A 25,404-nucleotide genomic window follows, 5' to 3' on the forward strand; every position below is an offset into this window, starting at 1 on the left:
TTGCTATATCTCGCAAAAGGACCAGAGGGTGTTCCCAGGGGGTAGTTTCAGTTCCTTTGACTGAGGTGTCTCTAAAGCATATACAGAGTGCAAAGTGGATGAGAACACATCTGAGAGGCACCTTTTCTCAGAATAATGTATGGACTCTAGACTGAAGACCCAAGACTTTATTTTAAGAACTGAACAGGTCCTCGAGAGTTGTCCTCCAAGGATCTCAAACTGGTGACACTGGAGTTGCGAAGGTCTGTCTGTGCTCTAACAGAGAAAGATCTCAAATCAATCCTTGGAAGATTGGTCAAGTATCTAGCTTTTGGGTTAGATATTTCAAATTAACCCTGTGAACACAATTGGGTAAGGCACAGCTTTATTCTTTAGCTGTAAGCTTTTAGATTCATTACGGAAATAATAAACAAGGTCTTCTGAGTTCAGCTACCCCTGGGGGCACAACAGTTCCCACAAGGATTTTATATTTGTACATCTTAGCCCCAACCAGAAGGGAGGGGGAGAGAGAGAGAGATTTTTTTAAAAAAAAAAACCCTTTAGTAATACAGTCAAAACCTCTAAGGTATCCACTGTTACAGGATTACTGAGGTTCCTTCCCAGTGGGGACAACTCACCGCAAGTGTGCTTGAACACCAAAGAGTACAAGAGTACCAGTATGTTGAGGATTATGTTATTTAACATAATTGTATCCCTCCCACTGAAAGTATAGTTAGCAAAAAAGTAAGGATAAAAGGTTCTTTGAACTGCCATGCGCTAGAATTTATAAAGAGCAGCTACCCTCTTTGGACAGATCTATTTACGGTCTGAAGTTCAGGAGCTCCTTAGACATCTGGAGGAGGAGGAGGAGATTCCACAAGCTTGTGAGGAGGAGGTTTGCACACAGAGGTTGTTTGCACATATAACCCCCCTACAGCAATTTTAGCAAAAAGCAGAGGGAAGGAGGGGGAAACCCTTGAGCCTGATGGGAACCTCTGACATATGAATTATATAAGACACGGCCCTAAAGCTGTTGGATCTCTTTCTAACATGTGCCTCAGCTCGTGGGCAACAGTGATAGTGTTTCTCATATGGGGAAGAATGGCAGCTTCCTTAGGAGAGGAGGGAGAACAGGGAGCTGTCATCTGTCTCTATTTTGCTTGTTCCTAAACTCTTGGGCTTTAGTGCTGCTATTTGGCTTTACCACATTATAACCCTGTGTGCCTAATAAGGAAAGATTTAGCTGCTGTCCCTTTCCATTGTATTTGTACCTCAAAGCTGGGCCTCAGTCCTACTGAAGCTGAACTACTGGGCTTCATAACTCCTGTTTAGCATTTTTACCACACTACAAAGTCTGTACTCGTAAGGGAAGGAGAAACTGTTTGCTTAGAAGAAAAGAAATGGAGAATTGCTATCCTTCTCTGTTTTGTTAGGTTTGTACCTGAACTGCTAGTCCTCATTGCTGCTGTCTTGCCCTTTACCTCATAAAGGGAAGAAAATGCTACCTGTCCAGGAGAAGAAATAAACAAGGAGCTGCCCTTCCTCTCTATTATATCATTATTATATCATTATTTTTTATTATTATTATTATTATTATTATTATTATTATTTTACATTTATATCCCACTCTTCCTCCAAGGAGCCCAGAGCAGTGTACTACATACTTGAGTTTATCTTTCACAACAACCCTGTGAAGTAGGTTAGGCTGAGAAAGAAGTGACTGGCCCAGAGTCACCCAGCTAGTTTTTTTTATGGCTGAATGGGGATTTGAACTTGGGTCTCCCCAGTCCTAGTCCAGCACTCTAACCACTACACCACGCTGGCTCTCTCTTATACTATATTTGTATCAAAGGCTAGGCTGCAGCACTGACCACACTTGAACCATGTACCTCATTGGGCAGGAAATCTGTTTGCTGAGGAGAGGAGGGAGACAGAGTTGCCACCCTTCTCCATTATATAAATATTTCAGACACTAGGCCTCACCACTGCTGTTCAGCATTTACTACACTCCAACCGTGCACCTCACAGTGAAGGGAGAGCTGCTTGCTCAGGGGAGGAGGGAGACAGAGCTGCCATCCTTCTCCAGAGTGTCTCTTCTGCCTCTGGAAGGTGCTTTGAAGAAAAAGCAAGTAAGATCCACCACACTGCTAGGAAGCAGTGCTGAGGTAAAAAAGACAGGAAACAGGAGAGGCAATGAAAACGCTTTTTGGATAGTATACTTACAACAGCTTCTGAAGAGATGTAGATGATCATCAAGTTGTGACTGAGAAGAGTGAACACCATTGCTCACTCCACTGCCACGTTCAAGATGGCATCTGCTTCTTGTGAGGTACAGCAGGAGACCCTGGGAGTCTAGCTGAGTGATGCAACAGGTGAGTGAGTTGCTGTGGCCAAGCAGCTGCTTTGCCTCACTCCCAGCATGGGGTGGGTAGGTGAGGGAAGGTGTGGAGATCACCAGCCTCCTTTGCTTCAGATACAACTGCTTTCTTACTCTGAGCAGCTACTTTGCCTCTCTCCTGGCCCAAAGGCAGGAGATGAGGGCCAACATGGAGAAAAGAACAGCACTCACCAGTTTCACAGCCAACTGCTTTCCCACTCCACACAAGAGAGGGGGAGAAGTTGAGCATGGGAAGCCATGCCAGATCGGAAATGTTGTCTCCTCAAGAATACTCTTTTTCCTAGGCTAGCACAAGTCACTCCCTCAAATGGTGCCTCTCTACCGGAAAACAAACTGTTTAAATAAGATTCAAATGGGGTTGCAACAGCTCAGATACACACATTGCCAGAACCCTGCTGCCTGTTAACCAGGCAGTGCCAGTCTGGAAGCTGAGGGAAGCTCCTCCTTCTGGTGGGGTTCTTGCTGATGGACCCTGACTGTCAACCAATGGGAGGTACTTCCCAAAAGTAAAGACTGCCCCACTGCAGAGCCACTGGAGAAACTCTGTTTACACACCTTCTATTCCTAGCTTTCCTGTGTCATCTCTCCTTTTATAAGATATTCTGCAGTAAATCCCTGGTTTGACTATCACCTCTGTATGAAATCATTAGGTTGCCTTAAGCAAGCTACTCCACCTCAGACTCAGCTCCCAACTGCAATATTGGAGTAATAATACTTACTTACCTTACAGGATTGTTATATAGATAACAATACATGTGAGGCTCTTTAAAATGCTGCAAAAATACTTAGTAATTATTAACTGTTAGCAGTCTGGGGGTTTCAACATCTTAAAAACTACCAGCCTCTTTGTTCTGTGTGATGCTGGCACTGTACACAGAAATATACATGTTCCTGTTTTTGACATGTACATCCATTGCTTATGGTCAGCTTAGGATATAGCAAGGATATTTTCTGTGCATCTTTGGTTTGATTTTAATTCTAGTTCAAAGAAAGACATGAGAGCCCTCTAGTGGGTAAATATATGCATGCACATGGGGGGCAGGGGACATACTATATTTACCATCTTATGTACCAGCAACTGGTATGCTGCAATTCATTTTTAAAAAACCATAAAACAGCCAAATTGTAGCCACTAAATCTGGTGAACAAATAATCTTAAATTAAAACTGGGCTTAAAGATTTTTCCCCCACCCACAGACTTATGGAAATTGAGGATTAAAATTACCAAATAAGAGTCATGAATCAATCCCCCAATTATGAGACTATTTTTAAAAACATTCATCCCAATCTTTTCTATTATACATTTCGGTTTCCCAGCCTTTAAAGAAAATGTGACAGCATTGCATAATATTTTACAGTCTCAGGAGGATTTTACAAGCTGACTTTGGTTTGTATTCTGACACTACCAAGGAAAACTTCAATGGCAACACTAAGTAATAAATGGCATCTGAACTTAATATTTGTCTTACAAACTGAAGCCATTATTTGTCTCATAAATGAAAGCATAACTTTCATAAAGCATAATGATCCAGGCCTCATCATTTGTGGTTGAAACACACAACTAGGATGCTACACATTGTAAAATGACAACACATGTTCATGTCAAGCTTTTACCTGGATTTTTGTTAAAACTGAATGAACATATAATGGTGCTACAATTGAATATATTTAGCACAGATTTTATTTTAACTGAAAAGCATATGGAAAAGCAGTAGCGGCTGGTGACTTACTGTATGGCAAGTTCGTGCTGTACTAACCCCTCAAGTGGTCTCTGTGCATGTGCAAAGGTCAATTGAGCAAAGGGGCAGGGCAGCCTGCCCACAGGATGATGGGATGGACACCTATGCCTCACAGAGTGTTTGGGGTATAAGCAGCAAGTAAGTTTGATGCTGTTTATTTTCCTGTCCTCTCTGCTCCCCGCCCACCCCCCTGCAGCATTCACTGGCTTCTACGACAGGAAAGAAAAAATTTATACTAGTAATAATAAAAAACTATTCATGCCAGGTATTTTAGTGATGTAGGCAGTAACCGCTTCCCACCTCCCCATCCACAATACCAAATCCTGAACATCTCAGACCCCACATCCTCTGCAATTCATTGAGTCCTTCACACTTTCATATCCTCAGAGATCTACCAGCAACAGCCTACACCTATGGCTCTCAGCTCTCCATTTCCCAACTCTAGAAAGGAATGACTGATGCCAAAAGCTATGGCTATTTGCCTACCTACTCTGGTAACAGGGCTCCCTGTCCTGGCATCACATCTGATATCAAGTCATTGATCTGAATTTAAACTCTTTGTCACTAGATTTCCTTGACTGTGCCCCAACCCTTTCTTGCCTGAGGTCATCTGTCCTTCCTGCACTATAATAATCAAAAACAGATAGCATCTGCATCTCCCCATTAAAGAGCAGGTCTCAAAAATCAGTTCTACAGATAATACAAAGCAAGATAATTTAGTATATACCTTTTATACCTCCAAATGGTCCATAAGTCATGTTGCAGGCTGTTCGCTGAAGATTGTGTTCATACATGAGTTTCAGCTGATACTGATTACCATGTTCAATGTTCCCTAAAGTTCCTATAAAATACAGAGAATATATTATGCTTCCAGTATTTTTCCTTTCCTGTGCAAAGCATCTAGCAAAAAGTCACACTGTAACTAGATTGCCCCTGAAGTCTATCACTAAGACCAAGACTTGACCGATTCCCCTGAATTATATTCTACATAACACAAGACAAACATTACACAAAAAAGGAGGCATGATTTTAACAGAATCCTGATAGTGCAACAATATCAAATCACTTAAAAAAAAACGAAACATCACATTTTCCTCACTCATTGAAAAAACATTTTACATTATTGCAATGATGACATTTCACTCCTAAGGAAGCTCTTTATGTTATTCTAGCTTCATTCCCACATCTCCCTCAGTGTATTCTATTAGGACAGCAAATCACCTTTGCAACAAAAGCACAGTCATAAAGAAGTTACAATTTCAATATATACTACTCCTATATTAATATCAGTTCAGATATATTGCTATGAGAACTTCAAGAAAAAATTGTCATTTCTGTTTAGTATTCAAACATCTGTAAAATGTATAACAGAACATCTACTGTCTGTGAGTACATCATCCGGAGCTGTCTAAAGTTAACTTTTACTCACTTATTTTAATCGCCACCCCCCCTCTCCTACCATCTGTTCCTTCTATCCTCAAGGAGAAACAGCTTCAGTACTAATATACATTGGGAAGGGATGTATGTGCACGCATGCTCATGGTGTGAACAGATTGTCTTAAATGAAATGGTTGTGTTTCCCCTCTCCCCTTTCCTCAACCATCTCTGTATTGTCTCCCCTTTTTCCAGCCTCTACTTGTTTCTCTTCTTCCACTGTAACCAGGCAGTATATAGTACATATACCAAATAATCCAATCCACATATCTAAGATTGAGCATTAGCGCCCAGGCACATAGTTCATCTAGCATGTTCTGTGACATGTAGGAATGCCCTGCATGGTTTATATTGCCCATGACTTCAGCCTCACTTTGTATTCAATAAGATACGTTTTATTTTGATTTCAACCTGTGATTGTCAATTTCTTTTGGGGAACTGCCTATTTAATAGCTTTAGCCTTCTGATCCCCAAAAGGGGACATGATGATGACAGTGCCCCCTTGTTAACATTTCCACTTGTTGCTGATGGGGGGGACGGGACCATCTTTCCTAACCAAGAGTAACTTCGAGATAGTGTACTTCCTGCTAAGCCAGCTGTGCTTTTTCCTAGTTGGCTTTGAAGCCAGTTGCCAGGATCACACACAGTGATTTCTCTAGTCTTCTCTTGAATAGAAGGATGGATCAGAACATCATCTACATAGCTCATCACGTGAGGATGGGAGGCAGGGCTCAACCGATCATAGTGCTGATGTAATGCTGGCAGTAACTCAAGAGATGACTGACGCCCTGAAGGGTCCTAGTGAAAGTGAACTGGGTGTACTTAAAAGTGAAGTCAAACTTGTATCAAAAGGACTGGTGCAGCAAAACCAGTGGAGCAAGATGCTGAAGCACACATTCATCAAAAAAATGACTGATTACCAGTAGGTGCCCACTGCTACTGCAGCCACAACCTCTTTGTACTTGGCCGCTACCAGAGCTACTGTATTGGAGGAGTCATGGCGTTTAGGATTCTTAGGTCTACTGTAAAACACAAGGTTCCATTGGCTTTGTGCACCAGTCAGATGGGGACATTAAAGACAGACCGCATTTTAACTTCAGCTTCTTGCTTGACTAAACCTGTGATGACTTGGACTATTCCTTCCTCTGATTCTTGGGGGTACTTACTCTGTTTTTGTGGGAAAGGATCCAGACCTTTGATTGAGACTTCAGTATCTATTCTCCTACATTCTGCCCTGACTGTGATCTACTTGACGAGAAATTCTCCACCCCATGAGTAATAATCTTTGATTGTGTCTAAGAGGCAAGGGGATTTTAAGGCAGCACGCTGGTGGACTGCACTGATCATGGGTGGGCCATCAGGAAACTTCCACAACCTTTCATTGGCCAGGTTTTAGGAGAGGAATGGGAGTCCTATAATGCCATCCTTGGCTCCCCAGTGGGCACATGCTTCCAGGACAAAGAGATAAACTTTTAGCCAAAAGGGAATCTGACTCCAAATGGGGGCTTCCTCAGTCATACCTCCATACCAGACCAGGTGCAGGGACTTTCCAGTAGAAATACTCTTGTTCACCCAATCAGGGGTTATGATGCTCCAATGTCCACCAGGACCATGGCAACTATTCCTGGGTCTCCTATGGTTGCTTGAACATGTAGTCTCCCCCATTTATCTGGATGCAAAGAGACTTGTATGGAGGAGGGAAGGCCTTGGGGAGCCAGGCCTCCCTATAGAAGGCAGACTCCTTCCTCCAGTGTTGGTGGGGCACTCGCCTTTAGCATAGCTAGTGGAGTGGAATTCCATGGGGTAACTTGGGGTTGAAGGGTGGCTTCCTGGGAAGACTGGGCTTCCCACAAAGCCTTCCACAGGACAGCATCGTCCCGCCTATGTAAAGATATCTTGTCCAAATGCAAATCTCTGAGCAACTGCCAGAACTGGGTCTGGATTGGGACCAGGGTTGGTTTGGTGGAATCTGAGGAGGGATGGAAAGGGCTGGTAGGAGACAGACTAACCTACCAGTCCTAGAGTCGATGGTTGTTCCTGACCATTGGGTTGGGGATCTCCGGGGTGGGTAAAGGGATTATATCTGTTCCTAGATATGGCGTGGCTTGGCTATCCAAGTACAAAGTTAGAGTCTGTGGTTTGCATATGCCATAATTTGGATGGGTTCTAACAATGAATGTTTCCTAACTTTTGGCAAGTTGGTAGGGGTTTTCTGAAGGCTCCCGCTTCCTGCAGTAGTGTGGAAGCCTCCTTAAAGGCATCATCAAAACCTTGCCAACAATTGTTGGTTATGTTGATTCTCCCTAAAGCCACCTTGATTTGGATGTTTAGTCCTTTGTAAACTGCTTGACTGAAACCTGGGTTGTTATATTCCCACTTCGCTTGGAGCTGTAAAACTACCATACTCAGAATTTCCAGGAGTTTCTTCCAGGCCACAAAGGGCTCAGGAACTTCTTTGGGTTTCTGACTTTCCATGGTGAAAATCCAGTTAAGGCTTCCCCCAGCAAACTAAACCTGAACTATGTGCCACATCCACTGGATGTCAGTAACCAATGGATGCCCCACTTCACCTAAGTATGATTTGAGTAATGCACTGTTGGCTGGAGCCACAAAAGCACAAACAAGTTGGGAAAGGTCGATCCCACTCAAGGTTTCTTCTGTTAGCCAGACTCAGATGATCCAGGAGATCAATGTGTCCCCATTGAGAGGGGTTAATTGCGATGCCACTGCTTTTGCCAGGGGTCTGACCATTTATGAGTTATAGTCACTTGCTCCATGGCTGTAAGATGGGTCTTCCGACCTATGATGGGCAAGGGAGCAGTGGTTAGCCAATTGAGATTGTGTGGGGCTTGAATTTCTCACAATAAGCTTCAAAAACCTCAAACAGGTCTGACCACCTTTCAAAACCTTCAAACAGGTCTGAAAGGGATCCTCACTGTCAAAACCCTATTGTCCCCAAGGATAATCTCCAAGGCGTACCACAAGTCTCTCCAGCTTGGAAAGCTCCCAATTATTTCCAAACAATTTGCCTAGATTCACTTTTTAATTCCCTGGCCATGGTTAAGGGATGAAAGGGGCGAGGTGATGAAAGTTGCTTTCCTGGGTCAGTTGGGAGCTACTCCCACTAAAACAGAGATGCTCCAAGAATTAGAGAACTTCCCCAGATTCCTGGGGAAGGTGAAGATCTTTGCAGAACCTGTGTCCTAGGCAGTCTCAGGTGCTCCTGTGGCAACTTGCAGGCAAGAGGGAAGATGGGAGGGTAAGCGTTACAGTGAGCCTAACCAGTACTGGACTCATGGGTACCAAGATGACAGGGTACCCACTGTGGGGATTGAGTCCTGGCAAAGGTGGAGGTTGTGGATTAACTAACCCACAGGCAGAAAGAGCAGTATCTAGAGTGTACAAGGCTTTTGAAGATGGCCGGAGGTGGTCCAGAGCATGCATTCCCTGACCCACTCCAGATCCATCTCGGGAGAATTATCTGTCTCCGAAGGGACCAGGGCACTGGATGGTTCATAAGCCAGCTTAGAGCCCCAACTCTCCCGGTGGCTATTCGCTCCTCGGTCTCCATCACAGCTTTTAGAAAAAGTGTAAAATCTTGGCTTTTTGCCCAGGCATTTATTTGATTCTCTGCTGCTGCTGCTCTTTATAATCTGTATTGCTTTTATGCTTTTGTTTTAATTTTTAATCAGATTTGTTTAATATTTTTTTCACTTAATATTTTAATTGTGTCTTTTTTACCATCTTGTGTTTAAATTTTTTGCTGTAAACCGCCTTGGGATTGCTTTAATGAAAGGAGGTATATAAATTTAACAATAAATAAATAAATAAATAAACAAATACATACATACATACATACATACATACATACATACTCAAGAGGGGAAATGGGGAAGGAGGTTGACATACCCCTTTTCATGTACCACTATCAATTTTTCTCCCACGCTGTGTTAATTTCCTTGGGAACTTGCTACCTACACAGACTAGGGTCTGAACCCACACACGTGTTTGCCTTGCCCGCATTCCCCATCAATGAAATGAGGCGGTGCCCTTGTGCCCCTTTGGGGGATCAGAAGGCTAAGGTTATAAAACAAGCAGTTTCCGAAGAAAAATTGACGATTACAGGCTTAAATTCCAAATTCTTTAAAAAACATTCTTGAACACAAAATGAGTTGCCATCCAGATCGTACTGATCTCTTTTATCTTAGTTACCTTCTAACTGATCAGAATGATATAATATCTTACAATGTGGCTATGTTTTGTTTGATAGCCAGTAAAATTCACCAGGAACCCATTATGAACTATCTAATTTATTTAAATTAGTCTTTTTGCAGATATATATTTTAAATTTTTTACAAAAAATTATGTTGGGTTTCTGTATGTATTTCCTTTTCTGTACTGATCAGTGACTGTAGTAAAGATTTGTATTTATTTATCATATTCATATACCACCTGATATATACATCTCTAGGCAGTGGATAGAGGCGTATGAGGCTGGATTCACTGGACAATATAAACCATACAGTGCAATCTTGTGTGTCACAGTATATGCAAGATGAACCACATGTCTGGGTGCTAATGCTTAATTGTTTTAAGTGGATTCTTTGGTGTGTATACTATAGTACCTAGTTACATGTGAGAATGATACGAATTAGTTACATGTGCGTGCTAAAGAGCGGAAGAAAGGAAATGGGTAGACAGTGGTAAGGGGAAGGCAATACAGAGACAAACCAGACAAATCCTTATGGTCCCCACAGGATCATCTCCAAGGCACACCACAAGTTTCTCCAGCTTGGAAAGCTCCAGATCCTTTCCTAACAAATTGTCTAGATTCACGTTTGAATTCCCTGGCCATGGCTAAGAGAGGAAGGGGCTGAGGTGATAAAAGTTGCTTCACTGGGTCAGTTGGGAGCTACCCCCTCTTAAACAGAGATGCTCAAATGGGGAGCACAAATGGGGGCTGGCAGAAACATAAACAGGCAAATTCGGGGAGAAGGCATTGGCAGAGCAAAAAGCAGGGAGGAGACGGGCTATGATGTTTAGCAAGTATAGGGCTAAAGTTTTGTTCTTGCTGTGGTAGAGAGTTTTGAATCTAGAGAGCTGTCGAGCAAAATGTTATGTTAGAGGACAGTTGGAATAACAGCACACCAGTTAGATGGGGCTTGGGTCAGGGGAGAAAAAGACTCAGGGAAGAATCTCTCTTAGGACTTAAAGAAAAGACAGCTTTCTGAATAAGCAAGGTTAATAAGAAAGGGCCTGAAGTGGACTTTCTTGATAAACATGGTCAATGCCTTATAAATCAGCATCTGTTAAACGGAAATCTAAGGATCAGTAAGGCTAAGGAAGTTGTGGAGCAAGCTAAATAGGTTCTGTGGGAGAACTAGTTAAGTGTCTGTGTATTGGTGAATGGAGTGCTGTGACATAAGAAATGTCATAACAAGCAAGAATAAACACCCTACAGTTACAGCGTAAAGCAAGACAAAGAGACTTCAGTGAAAGTTTAATAAACTTCATTCTATGTACTTGTTTTAATACCAGACTGAGTGAATGTCTGTCAGCTCCCCTACCTATGCTTACACTAAGCTATGCAAACCAATTTCAGTGTGCTAAATACAGAGGCTTGAAGTGAATTTTAAGCCGGCAGCAAGTATAAGGTCTAACTGAGATCTTCAGGAATATTTATTAATCATAAACAACATTGAAAATAACCTCCTAATGGCACTGGGACGCAACACAGGGACAGACAGAAAGACGAAATCAGAGAGGGGAAACAAGTAGGCTTGCTTCCAAGGAACCAGAAAAGGGAACAGGGAAGGGAGCGAGCTAAGTCTGACCAGGATTGGGGAGAGAACGTAGATTGGCCCCATCCAGACTTCTGGAGAAGCCAGAAGGACCAATTTGAAACAGGAGCCCAAACAGACTCGGAGACGCAGACTAGGAAAAGCTGTGGAGAAATGGCTATGTTATTCTAAAGACAGGCAGTAGCTTGGCTTTTCAGTTGCAGAGCGAGTTCTGAGGCAGGGCTATGCAAACGAAAGCGAAGTGGTGGTCCTGGGGCGGTAAACCTGAGCTGGAGTTGGTCCAAGTTGGAGTAGATTACAAAGTAAGTGCCATCAGTGAAGCAGAGGATCATTTTAGACATCTGGGGAACTTTGCTATTGGAGAAGGTGGCTTACATGCAAATGACTAGGACTCCCTTGTACTTAAAGGGATATCACTCAAATACCCCGAGAGGGAAAAACTGGCTGAAATCCCCTGTAATCAATGGAATTTTCTCCCTAGTTATCTTGAGCTTAGCCAATGGAGATTGCTCCCTAGCTAGCAATGAAGCCTCTGATCATATTACACACACTCATGAGAGGGTGATTTGCCATCAAGCCTGAAAGATGTCTCTTTTGTCACTGACTCTCATAGCCACAACTTTCTGAATGTACAGATCTTCCATCTCATGAGCTTATGGACTTGGGGTTGACCTTCGGGTCAGGTGTTCCTGTGGGGTTTTCTTCTAATTCTGGGGAGGAATTCACCACCCTCTCCATGGAAAAGGGAGATTCGTTTCCATTACTCTGGTGAACGATAGATTTTAAAGCATCCAACCTGGCTGGTTGGACCTCTGAACATGTACACACATACATATTCATACATACTCAGGACAGGAAGGGGGGGAAATAGGGGGAAAGATATAAAGGACTCCCAAGGACTATGGAAGGGAGGGCTACCCTCTATAATTACCTTGTCCAGGTAATATGAGTTGAGAAGTCTGCTAAGTTCCAGACTAGTCCTCAGAATTGCTCTGCTCCTGCTCTCTTTTCGAGTTAACTTATAGGTTGAAAAGGAGGCTGGGTCGGCTTCCCATGTTAATGCTTGCGCATTGACACTTTAAGGAAACAAAAGAATTCTAAAAGGTGCTAGACCAGAGCCATACAGGAAATGGGGATTTGTGGGGATGCGAGGGACCTCCTGTGGAGAATTCTAGCTATTTTGGTGAACCCATGTAGCATTAGCACAGATTCCAGAGGAACTGGGCCATTAGGCATACGTAGGAATGCATGGAATATGGAGAACGCAACTTAGAAGGACTAGGTGATGGAAACGGGGTCAGGGAAAGTCTCAGGATTGTTGGGAAATAGCCATATGGTTAGCCTTGCTGGGGGAATTGCGGAGCCTGTTTCAGACTCACAAAGGAATCAAATGCATTTATCATGCCTCTTTTTCCTTTTTGGCTTCCTAGGTTATTCCTAAAACCAGTGTTAAGCACTGTCCTATTCCTGGACTGTTTCCTCTGGGCATAAAGGATTGGATTTCCTCAATCCACTAGAAACACTTGTGAAAGGGGAAAAGGGGAGTGTACTATCAGGCCCCAAATCAAGACCCTGTAACATCTCTGGTGTGATGACACACACTGATGACACACACTTCTAAAGGATGAAGAGCTAGTAGGCTGGCCTATCCTCAAAGAATCATGAAGCTGACAAGTTCAGAAACCTGGGGCAATCTATCCACAGATTGACACACAAAAACAATTCAGAATATTTGAACAAAACACCTAGGTCTGTACCATTTAATAATGCAGGTGAAGGGATGGTTTATTGAAAACTGTCACATTTTAAATGCTCTCTGGAGGTGGAAAGATAGAGCCTCGGGAAAAAGATCTCTAGCACAGCTTTCTCTGTGACATTCTAGTTTTTCACACAGAACGAGTTTTTGAAGTGTAAGGGAATTCAAACATGCCATTCCCATTCCCCATCAAATTTGGACACAGTCCCAGAAGTGTACAACACCTTTGTCCATTTGACTCAGCTTTCATTCTGCTGATGGCCTGGTTGAGCTGTGGAACAATAAGCGGACCCTAGCCACCAACACAATTGTTCAGGTATCCTCTGCAGATAGGTTGTGCAAAATGTTTGGGCAACAAAGACACATAGGAATGTTTGCCCTGCCTATGGGACTTCCTTCTCCAAGATTCTTACCAGAGCATGAGCCTATTTTTACAGTTTGTTGTTGTTGTGCCGTCGAGTGGGTGTCGACTCCTGGCAACCACAGATCCGTAAATACGAAAGCATATTCTGGACAGCATTGATAGAAAATATTTGTGGCCATTTTCTTTTTTGATTTCTGGTGCTTTACTATGCACAAGGCTTAAAAGTAATATTATGCACTTGTCTTTTATATTTGCTTATTATAGTTTGACTACTTTACCAGTAAAAATAGCCACCTAATCCTCGCCAGTATGTTTCCCAGACTATGAGAAACACCTATATCGGGCAGCAGCAGTATAGGAAAATGATGAAAGGCATAATCTCATGCTGCGCGGGAGGGGGCAATGGTAAACCCCTCCCATATTCTACCAAAGAAAACCACAGGGCTCTGTGGTCACCAAGAGTCGAGACCTACTCGACGACACAACTTTACCTTTAGAAGACACATCCTCTCAGGCAGATTATTAAGAAAAATACTTCTCTAGGAGAAAGCAACATGTGACCCATTTAACAGCCATCTGACGGTCACCTGTCAGTAATTCAAGGGCAAAAAATTGTAATAATTTCCCTCAGAGGGCATGAACTATGCATATATTATTCACATTTTAACTGTAATAATATAAGGAGGCCAAGTCAATTTTGATATCTGGCGTAAGAGGATTGCATCATATTTTACTTAGATGGAGAGAACAGAGAAACAGAAAAGTAGTTGTCACCATTATCTGAAGATTCTTTTTTACCTGAGACAGCATACACACACAGTTTTTTGCAGTGCAGTACAGCCAGATGTAGCAGTTCTGTACCACTGCCAGGAAAAGACAAGAGGGGGGAGGGAAACCCAAGTGAGTTTTGGTTTTTTTAAGTACATTACTGTAAGGATCATGATTCCAAATTATAATATTAAGGTTATGATTGTTAAGCTCTAGGCAATTAAGAACCATTGGCATGTAACATATTATAAGTAAAAGAGATATCATATTCAGTACATTTGACAAATCACATTTATGCTTGCAAGTGTATGCCTCTTCATAGCTTTCAAAAGATATTTTGTTTTTGTGAATTCATGAAGTAAAGAAGCTCACCTATTATTTTAAGATACAAGACAGTTCTACTGCTACATTTATGGAGATAAATAACTCCAAAAGCTAACACATGAGCATCTCTATAGCATTCTTACACCTAGTTAATCAATTTCACTGAAAAACAAACTTAATATTTTTATTATTTCTTTTAAAGACTTTGTAAATCAGTCTATTAGTTACAAAGTAGTTACTCCAGCAGGAAAAAAATATTAATGTGCAAACTGCCTTCCAAACATAAGTTCAGGCCATCTGGCAAATTTAGGAGTTAAGGCTTTCAACCACATTTTGGAGGACTGTGAATATGCCACAGGCTCACACACTCACTCTTCCTCTATCACATGCCAATTCTCTCCTTGATTTCCTGAAATCATAACTTGCCATGAACTAGAACTATGGTTGGTTAGTGCTAACCTCCAAATCATATTTTGAAGCCATGATTTGTAGTGGTTTTGCAAGCTACAACTGAGAGCTTAATAATAAGTGCTAACTCAAAATGAGGAAGGGGAAATCATGAAAATTTCATAAAAACTTTGCCCCTGCAAAATGCACGCTATCCTTTTTCAGCAGTAGTTTGGGAGCTCTATGAAATGGAATGAAAATGTTAATCCATTCAGACTGACAGCAGAATGATTGCTCACACTCAGATTTGACTTTGTGCCAACATTGCACAGATCATGTGATCCCCAACTGGTTGAACAACAGCCAGCAAGAAAATGGCACCAGAACAGTTGCTGTGAGGAGGAGAAAACAGGAGCAACACCAGTGCAAAAAGGGGGAGTCTTTTGGAAAATATGTCAAGCCCCATCCACCAGAACTTAGCATTTTTCACCAAAGAAGTTGGTTCACCCTTATCTTTTTTCCCCTTTTAACCATTTTTAAAGGGCTTTCCCCCCTTTAACAATACTTTTAACCACCCTTTAACCATTTTTCACCCTTAAAATTTGGTCAAGCACACACACCACAGTTGTCTAATTTGTATGTCACAGCAAGCTACATTTAGAGAAAACTAGGAAATAGAGAAGGGAATCAGCATATTAAAGGGGTGAGGAGAGAGCACATTAATCCATGGTGTTTTCCCAGCCCAAACACAGTTTCGAAGAACATCTGAATTTACCATATAAGAGTTAACTAAATTGATTTTATTTTTTAAGTTGTTGGTTTTATAATGCTTACTTTATTAACATTCAGAGATCATTGACATTTCTAAGATGTAGGATAGTTCCAAGAAATAAACATGCCAAAATCCATATTTTGATTCGAATATAATTGCTACAATGCAAACCCAAGACACTTCATAAAACATGTCTAGTCTCTCCTTAGGGAAGAAAGTTGGCTTCAATGAGCAACTAACTCAACCTAAGACTCCCAATTAGCATGATCATTTACAGCAACACTGATTGTTTACTTACGAAACAAATTTTCCTACTTCAACCTGCAGTATTGGCTCACATAATTGTACTTCCAAGAGCAGATCTTCAGTTTGCAAAGCTTCTCCAGGTTTTATAGGATGGGGATTATAGATTCTAAGAAATCCCATGTAACTACCCACAATTATTTTATCTGAAAAACAAAATACCAAGGAATAAGAATGAAGATTTTATAACTGATCCTATGCTATGTTGCTAGTATTGTTTAAGATGGAGTGCTAAGGCTGCAATCTCATGCACACTTACGTGGGAGTAAAACCTACTGAACCCAGTAGGACTTCCTTCTGAATAATCATGCATAGGCTCAGGCTGCATGTGTGCTCAGGATTACAGATTTGGAGTCTAAATGAAATATGCTTTCAGCTTTAATAAGATTGACGTTTCAATAAATAGGCTCAGGATTACTGCCTCAGTGAAGCTAAACAACATTCAGCACATGTGACTGCAAGCAATAAATTTCACAATAAATATTAGTCACTTATTGAATGTACAAAACTATTAATTTCCACTTACCCTGCCCACTGCTGCTATTATCCACATTTGCAACACATAAGCAGCCTTGATCAAATTCTTCTTTGTTGCCAACTGTTGTAGACCACCAGTCACGGGCTTTAAATAAAGACATTCTCCTTCAGCCCTAATGGGGAAAAACTGACTGTTATAGAACTCATAATTAGTATAAACTGGTTTTAATAAATATTTGTGCAGGCTGGCCCTAACACCTATATGTTAACTTCATAGCCATCATATTTTTCTAATTCTACACAAACAGTTGTAATATGGTATGTGTCCATCATTCCCAGTGGTCCCTTTCTTAAACAATAGGGTTGCCTACTGACCTTTTGGATTACTGAACTGCTTATAAATATAATAAACATAACAGAATGGAGACCTATGATTGAGCAGGAAAATGCAGGTGGCGTTCTTGTACTGAAAAGTCAGGGGTGGGTGCACAGAGATTGCAATCTAGCATGGCTGGCTTCATGCATCCAGTGGGTTTCCACCTTTCACTATGCCACATCCTAAGTTGCTTTTTAAAACTAAAGGAAACTTAAAAAGCAACTTGTGATGCAGTATTGTTATGCTGGGCGGTGCGGGGGGGGGCGGACACCATGCTGAGAGCACATGTACATCTTTATATGCTCTGAAGCAACCACTTCATATGATAGTTCATCACATTTATTCATACTGGAAAGAACAGTTGCACGTACCATAACTGTTAACATAACTACAAAATACAGCAACCAATGACTATATTCTGCCCACTTTTTAAAATATTACTACTACTACTACTACTACTATTATGAGTTCCTTTGGGACAAGGAACCATTTTTCTCTTACTATGCAAACTGTTTTGTGAACCTGTTTTGTTCAAAAGTGATATATACATATAAACAATAAGTAGACAAAGATCTTCACACCACCAGGACAAGAGATGGGCATGTGTCACCAGTGGTATGGAGCAATTAGTGCATGTGGAAATTAAAGGTGCCTCTTTTGTCTCTCAAAGGGACCAAAAGAACAACAACCAACCTTGCCCAATTGCAACATCCTTTTAAAAGCATGGCAATCTCTCTTTTCTTTTGTTATTCTATGAAGCCAGGATTCAAAGAATGTGTGCAGCATTCCACACATTCAATAGAACTCTCCTGGTACCCCCTCTCCACTGCAGTACCTTACATCCCCCCGAAAAGTTATTCCTGAAGGCTGGGGGTCCCTCCAGAGCAGAATATGACATGGTGTAATGGGGGGCAGTTGCCATTCTATCAATGGCACAAATAACTGTAATTGATTTTAATAGAACAGCTCTGCAACCATAAACATACAAGCATCTAGTCTTCTACCTTAATCGCCTTGTAGTTGCCCTTGTGACACAAGCTAAGGCGCACAATCCAGCAGGACACAAATAGGATGTTCTAATACCTGCCTGCAGTTATCTGGAGCATGGTGAGGAAGAAGAGGCTTGAGAGATGATAATCCTTACCTTGACCTAGTAATGGCCATAAGTAAATTAATACGAAAATATTTTTTAAAGCACATTAAATACACAGTAATTTTGCTTGCTTCTTTAATACTTTGCTTGCACATAACTATTCAATTGTAAGTGTGTTTCCTTAGAATGCAAAAGTCTTTTAGGAATAAACCTATGTAAGTAGTTGCCACTTTAAAAACACACAAGCTCCTTCCAGTACTAAATATTAGAACCCAAAAAAGACAGTCATTAAGCAAACGATACTGGATATTTCCTAGATCTTGGCAATACTGGGCACACACCTGCACACACAGCCCAATATTTCATCTTACTCATGCAAATGGCTTGTTTACATCACACTTATGTACTACTACCAATATTTATATACTGCTTTTATTCATGTAGCCCAATCCTACATATCCTTTACTGAGAAGCAAGTCTCATGGAGTCTGATGAGATTTATTCCCAGGCAGGTGTGTTTAGGAACTGCAACTCTCAAGTGACAATCAGATGCACCATCCCCCGTAAGCCTCACTGAACTCACTGGAACTTACTTCTTTGTAAGGGTCGCATTGAAAGACTGCAGTCCTAGGCACACTGACCTGGGAATAAATCCCACTGAACTCAGGATTTACTTCCCAGTAATCATGCACACAGGTTCCGATTGAAAAGGTCTCCAGTGACCAAGTCTCTACTTTCCGCTGTACAGGAGGCACTACGGTAAGCTCATTACTTACCCACTTGTCCAGGAACTGGGGAGTCTTTCCCCCCTTCTGCGCTCCCACTTACATAAGCGTACAGCTATACAGAAGGAGCCACAACAGTTGTCCGCTCCGTGAGCCTTGAGGAGTGTGTGTATAGGGATACGAGCGCGTCCGTGGTGTGCATTAAAGACAGAGGCTCATCTCCAAGCTCCTATCGGCCCCACAGACCTCAAGAGTTAAGCGGCTGTGTCTCACGGGGGCCAGGATCGGACAAGCACGTCCTTGCCACCGGCACCCTCCTCCAGCACTAGCTTGGGGGCAGGAGGATGCTACGGGAATCCATGAGGAAGGCAATCGACTAGCAGAGGCCCGGAGACAAATGCAAAAGAGCAGAGTTCCCTAGCTGAAGCTAAGAAAGAGGAGAGGATGTCTGTCTGTCTGGTGGTACAAGGGGCGAGGTCGCAGTCACCGCCTAGCCCCCTCTGCCCGCCGCCATTTTTGCTGCCGTTGTCATAGCGCCTCCACAACCAACGCCGGTTCCGCCCCCTCTCGTTCTCAAGAGAAGAGGACAGCAGCGGCAACTGAAACTAGAAGTGAGGTTCCACGATACGCGGGGCATGCTGGGAGATGTAGTCTTGGTGACAAAAGGTAAGCCTGGGTGGACTACTGGCGGGGCGGACCATACAAAAGAGAAGGTTCCTCTGTCTTTCAAGTGTCTTAGAAAGAACGCTCTCCTCCTTCCTCTTTTAATTATTAGTATTCGTTTGATGATGTCTACTCTATGGGATAGTGGGGGGAAGAGGCCTTTTGTTTGAAATGTAAGCATGCTGCCCTGAGAAAGATAGGCGGGGAAACGAGAGAGCCACTGCCTCCCCTTGTTGGAATGGTTTCTCCAGCTAGACCAGCCCTGCCCACACTTTCCTCGCTCTCCTTCCGCTCTCGTCCAGCTCAACTGCTAAGAAGAGGGTTTCGGGGATCACACGCGCTGCTTGCTGCGCTTAGAGAGACAGTTGATGCCGCCGCGCGCTCTTGTGCAGAGAAGCAGGGAGCGGCTGATGGTGGTGGAGGAGGAGGAGGAGGAGGAGGCGGCTCGGATGTCGCGCTGCCGCTTTGTGACAGGCGGGTATTGCTGAGGCCGGGTACGGCAGGTGGTGTGTGCGAGGCGCTTGGGAGACCCCCGTCGAGGGAGGAGGAAACTCCAGTCCTGTTCGCCAGTGCTTCGGTTTGCCCCGACTTCGAGGCCGGCCGAGCCCGAGGCGTGAGGCTGCCGTCATGGACAAGAGCGCCGTGGCCAGAATGGGAGCGGTGGCCAGCGCCAGCGTGTGCGCCCTGGTCGGAGGGGTGGTCCTGGCCCAGTACATCTTCACCATCAAGAAGAAGACCGGCAGGAAGACCAAGATCATAGAGATGGTAGGCGCGCTCTTTGGGGAGACTAGCCCCCCGATCCTAAGCGCTTGTTTCTTAGACTTTTCCGCTGCCTTTCAATCGACAGATCCTCAAGATAGCTTACAACAGACTAATATTAAAATCATAATTTATAGAACACACGTGCAGTATTTGCACATAACCCAGCAGCCTTTAGTCCTCCTGTGGCTGCTGATGGAGGAGGCCACAGTGTGCTTTCCTTCAGGTCCCTTGGCCACTGCCAGTTGGAGCACATCGCATTCTTCTCTTTGGCAGGCAGGGAGAATCGGGTTCTCTGCAGCTGTTGATGCTGGTCTTGTGGTAGCAAGCATGACTTGTCCGCCCTGGTTGCATATGAATGGGAGACTTGATGTGCGAGCACTGTAAGGTATTCCCCTCAGGGGATGGAGCCACTCTGGGAAGAGCAGAAGGTTTCAAGTTCCCTCCCTGGCTTCTCCAAGATAGGGCTGAGAGAGACTCCTGCCTGCAACCTTGGAGAAGCCGCTGCCAGTCTGTGTAGACAGGGCGGGACTGGGGGCACTGAGAGGGTGGTGGAATGTATGTGGGGAGGGACCAGGTTTTGAGCAGAATGGGTAATTAAGGATGGGGGGTGGGGCGCACCAGGTGGGGTGGGGCGCACCGGGAATATGCCCTGTTGCCCTAAGGGCAGTCTGAGCCTACTTCTCACAACCAATCAGAAGGAGAGGAAGTGGGGCTCTCCGGACAGGGAGGGGGGAAAGGGGAGCCGAGCAGCTGGTGTGGGGAGAGCCCAGCGAGCGCAGCAGGGAGCACCAGGTGAGGGTGCACCGGGAAAATGACCGGCTGCTCGGTAAGCCAGTCCGAGCCTGTGTGTAGACAATACTGAGCGAGATAGACCAGTGGTCTGACTCAGTATATGGCAGCTTCCTATGTTCCTATGTAAAGTAAGTGTGTGTACAGGACTGCAGTCCCTCGCACTGCCTGATCCTAAGCCTATTTGCTCAGAAGCAAGTCTGACTGTACTCAGTGTGCTTTATTCCCATGTAAGCAGACATTGAATCCCAGCTCAGTGCCATGGACCTATTTGCAATGGACTTTGGAATAAAGTATGTATGTATGTATGTATTACATTTATATCTGAGGAGCTCAGAGCGGTGTACATGGTTATTTTAATCCTCACAATAAGCCTGTGGGGTAGGTTAGGCTGAGAGATACATGACTGGCCCAGAGTCACCCAGTTTCATGGTTGAATGGGGATTCAAACTCGGGCCTTCCCAGTCCTAGTCCAACACTAACCACTGTGCTATGCTGACGCTCTCACAGACTTTCAAGTAAAGATGCTTAGGATTGGGCTTTGGCTTTATATACACTCTTATGTATTAAGTCTCATTGGCATCATTGGAACTTCTTATGCACCTGTGTTAATAAGTATCTCGGTATAAGACTACAACACTATGTACATTTACTTGAAAGTAAGTCCCATTAACAAAGTGGGGAATTCCTTGACCAGATGTCTAGTAGGGCTAGGATACAGGGTTGCATTCCTGTGGTCACTTCGGTAGAAAGTGAACTCCTTTGAAATCAGTTGTTGAAATCCGACCCGAGTTTGAATCCCCATTCAACCATGAAACTCACTGGGTGACTCTGGGCCAGTCATGTATCTCTCAGCCTAACCTACCCCACAGGCTTGGGTTATTTATTTATTTATTTTGCTACCAGGTGGTTCCACAGAACAATAAAACGGAGAAACAAAGATTGTAATGTGGCCATATGAATGATGGCTTTTATTAGGCTCACATATATAGTGGTTCTACTTATTCTGTCTGTCTCGACTTCAGAATATGTTTCCCTCCTACATCTTCATTAAGGCCCTAGCACAGGGGTGTCAAACTATGGCCCTTCAGCTGTTTTTGGCCTACAACTCCCATCATCTCTGACTACTGGCCACTGACTGAGCATGATGGGAGCTGTAGGATATAAACAGCTGGAGGGCTGTAGTTTGACACCTCTGCCCTAGCATTAATGTAACAAGAATAAATTTGACACTACTGGAGCTTTTCAGCTTTTGAGGTTCACTTTCCATTAGTGAGTCTAACTTTCAGGGCAGAAAAGGAATTCTGGATGTTGTACAGTTGCAATTGCAACAGTATTCATGTCCATACCTAGAGATGTAAAGTAGGGATATGCAAAATGATTCGAGCTCAAAACAGCCATTTTGGATGATTCAAGCTTGAAATGCTTAAAGCACCTGTTTTAAGCTTAAATAGAAATGACCCAGTTTTGAGCTTGAATCGCTTCAAGTGTTCAGAGCACTATTTTGGAGGGCTGTCCATCCCTGTCTAATTGGTTATCTGGCACTGGTTTCCAATTGGTTTGCAATCTCCTTGCTTCTTGGTTGACTTGTTATTATCCAAATCAAGTATTGTCATGGACAATTGTGTCCCCATTGGCTGGGGGGAGGGAGGGGAAGGGAGCGGGGAGCACAAAAGGAGGGAGTTTCAAATGTATTTAAGGGCCTGGGAGGCAGATAGCCCTTACAGTGTGCCAGTGCCTCTTGAAGAGGAACGACATCAGGAGAGGAAGGACAGAGACTGCAGCAGCACAGCAGTAGAGGAGAGCAGAGTGGTGGTCTATGGCCCTGCCAGCCCCCAGCCCCCTTAATTTGCAGTGCCAAAAACTGCTCTTCTTTTTTAATAATTACCAAAAAAAATCTACCAACAGCCCTAGTGGCTTCAACTGGGTGCTACTTTGGATTTTTTTTCCCCTTGTGTGGATGTTTCCTTCTTGTAACTAGTTCCCAGTGGATTTAATAATAATTCAATTTCCCCAAAAATTTCTGTTTTTTTCATGACTTCTAAATTTCCAGTAACCACTCCATAGGTGCTGTAGTGGAAAGAGCATCATAGGTAGCTTTTAAAAAATTTAATAGGAATACCTTCCTTCAGTGACCAAATTCAGACATTATTGAGTATCTTCCAAAGGTTTGAGGAATTAACCATGCACTTATTGTTAATGGCTTCTTTGTGTGCAAGAGTGTATTCCACACAACTTGTCCACAAGGTATACAATTTCCCCTAAACTTGTGTGAAGATATCCCACTATTCTTTTTTGCTCTTTCTTTTTTAAAGATTAATATGACTCTTGGGCAGACAGAAGCACCATGAAAAGAGGTAAAATACCCTGACATTGTTATGTAATCAAGAGCAAGGATGTGAAGGATATCACTTTCCACTCCAATTCTTTTGCCATTCTGAGTTTATGGAGAGAAAAAAGCTTAGCTATGAATTCTCCCCTTATTTGTTCATAAAAACATTGTCGGGGTTCTTTACATTTAAAGCAAAGACTTGTTAAACTGAAATACCTATCCATGAGAATATGGTTCATGCAGTCTAGTCATCATTTTGGGAAGGAATTGTGTAAAATCCTGCAGTGTAGCTCAACTAGCCTCAGCAACACTGAGAACTCCTCACTGCACAATCTTGCCATTTAGTGTGATATTGCATTACTAGTCTTCAAGTCATCTTGCTCTACACAGCCTTGGATCTTCTGGTTGTCTTCCTTTCTCTGCATGTGTTGTGTAATATAGTGAAATTTCATTGAAATATTAAATAGTTGTTCCCCATCTTGAATATCAAGGAGCTCCTCTGTACATTGCTGCTGTGCAATATTGCTTAAAGTTATGATTTATGTTATGGCTATTTCTGTTACCTCTCCAGTAGCACCTTGCCTAAACTACACAATTATTATATGAAAACTAAGATATCAATAATAAAGTAATGCAGGTATTGTGACACTCTGATAGGTAATTTAGAAAAGTTCTCAGCCTTAATTGGAGTTTGAACTTTTTTTTTTTAATTATTCCTTAGTTTCTGAAGAGCCAAATTTCTACAGTGTTCAGAAATGGGGTGATGGCAGTATAAATATTAGGAATTTTTGTCTTCTATTTGCAGCCTGTGAGCATGGTGTGTGTGTGTGTGTGTGTGTGTGTGTGTGTAGTTTAGTTCCTATAGAAACAGTGATGACACATAAAGAATATGTTGACATAAGCACAGAACAAAGCCATAATGTCTGGAAAAGAGCTTCAACTTTTCTTTTAATTAATACAATTATAGGCTCTGTTTCATTAAACTTCACAAGTCGTCTAAAAATTAGTAAGTAGTAGTACTGTATAGCCATTTTACAGAAGGATTAACCAAGAAACTGTGGTTAAGTGACATACAGCTGAAACCATGCTGGTTTCAGTGGGACTTGCAGGTATGGCTCAATTCAGACATCATGCCAAACCATAGCTTGCATTAACCCTGGTTTTAGAACCAAGCTATGATTTGAGCCTCCTGGTGAACACATACAACATAATTAATTGCTGCTTATTGGCTTTCATTTCTTATCTGTTCAGCATTTTAGTCTCAAGGTGCAGTGGCCTCCAAAGGTGTACCAATGTCTGTAACCCTAGTTTGTAAACTCAGATATTTCACTAAATCATGCATAGTTCAGCTTCCTTAATCATGGTTTTTTGTTGGGATTAAAATCATAGACTTGGTCAAAAAGTTGAACATCTTAGCTTTCCTACTTGGATTCCTGCTGTTTCTTGCTCTGCAAATACAAGTGGTTAGAAGACATTAATTTTCATTGCCTTGATCATAGCTGTAAACATGGAAAAATAAACTAGTGTCTGGAAGAAGCACATGCTACAATTTTGTGAAACTAGAATTGAAACTTTTATGTGAATGTTGAAGCACCTCAAAGCCTGCTAGTCGTGTAACTGTAAAATGTGATGGTAAACATTTACAGCTCTGTTACTTCGTAGACCAAAGACAGTTCTTCCCATTCTGTTCATAGTGAGCAGAATGAATCTATAGACTTTATTTTGAGAGAGTACCTCTCCTTGTTCTCTGTCCTTATGCCAATGTCAATCAATTTTATTACAGCCATAGGCCATACAAAAGACATAAACAAGCATTAAAACAAAACATTATACATAGTAAACAGAACAGTAGGCTCCTATGAATTTGACCTTGAACAAGATCTTAATCTAATAGCAACATAGGCCTTATGAAACTTGTCCTTATGCAAGTATTTGCAAGCAGTGCAAAGTTATGCGCTCTGGTTCATGTTCATTCTTTCATTACTAATAGGCATAAACTGCTGCAAGGGCATCCAGGTATTCAGTGCAGTGCATAAGAGAATTAGAAAGATATAAGTTAATACTATCAGCCAAACCAATAAAATCTGAACAGCTAGTAAATACTAAAATCAAAACAGTCTGTACTAAAAATAAGATAGAAATACAGTAAATTCTTTTTTAAA

At 42.5% G+C, this 25,404-nt stretch overlaps 2 protein-coding genes across 18 annotated transcripts in view; one reads left to right on the forward strand and one right to left on the reverse strand.

Annotated features, from left to right (window-relative positions):
- The window catches only part of BBS9 (Bardet-Biedl syndrome 9), a 430,545-nt gene extending 411,461 nt beyond the window's left edge, over window positions 1-19,084 (reverse strand). For 9 of the 14 annotated variants that reach the window (XR_008309815.1, XM_053261618.1, XM_053261616.1 and 6 more), the window contains exons 1-5: window positions 18,748-19,084; window positions 16,552-16,675; window positions 16,021-16,171; window positions 14,270-14,334; window positions 4,844-4,957 (exon numbers count right to left, since the gene is read on the reverse strand). Coding sequence is in view for 12 of the 14 variants with exons in the window: in XM_053261618.1 (XP_053117593.1) it covers window positions 4,844-4,957; window positions 14,270-14,334; window positions 16,021-16,171; window positions 16,552-16,663 (442 nt within the window). In the remaining 2 variants the exon portion in view is untranslated. Of the gene's footprint in view, window positions 1-4,843; window positions 4,958-14,269; window positions 14,335-16,020; window positions 16,172-16,551; window positions 16,676-17,882; window positions 18,029-18,747 lie in introns of those variants that run through there. The other 5 variants (XM_053261609.1, XM_053261611.1, XM_053261610.1 and 2 more) reach the window with 5 other exon arrangements.
- Window positions 19,085-19,228: 144 nt separating this feature from the next.
- Window positions 19,229-25,404, forward strand: part of NT5C3A (5'-nucleotidase, cytosolic IIIA) — a 48,088-nt gene continuing 41,912 nt past the window's right edge. Inside the window, exon 1 of one of the 4 annotated variants that reach the window (XM_053261629.1) lies at window positions 19,229-19,362. Coding sequence is in view for 1 of the 4 variants with exons in the window: in XM_053261631.1 (XP_053117606.1) it covers window positions 19,987-20,124 (138 nt within the window). In the remaining 3 variants the exon portion in view is untranslated. Of the gene's footprint in view, window positions 19,363-19,464; window positions 20,125-25,404 lie in introns of those variants that run through there. The other 3 variants (XM_053261633.1, XM_053261631.1, XM_053261627.1) reach the window with 3 other exon arrangements.

The sequence above is a fragment of the Hemicordylus capensis genome, chromosome 6, assembly GCF_027244095.1.
Source record: "Hemicordylus capensis ecotype Gifberg chromosome 6, rHemCap1.1.pri, whole genome shotgun sequence".
Classification (NCBI taxonomy): Eukaryota; Metazoa; Chordata; class Lepidosauria; order Squamata; family Cordylidae; genus Hemicordylus; species Hemicordylus capensis.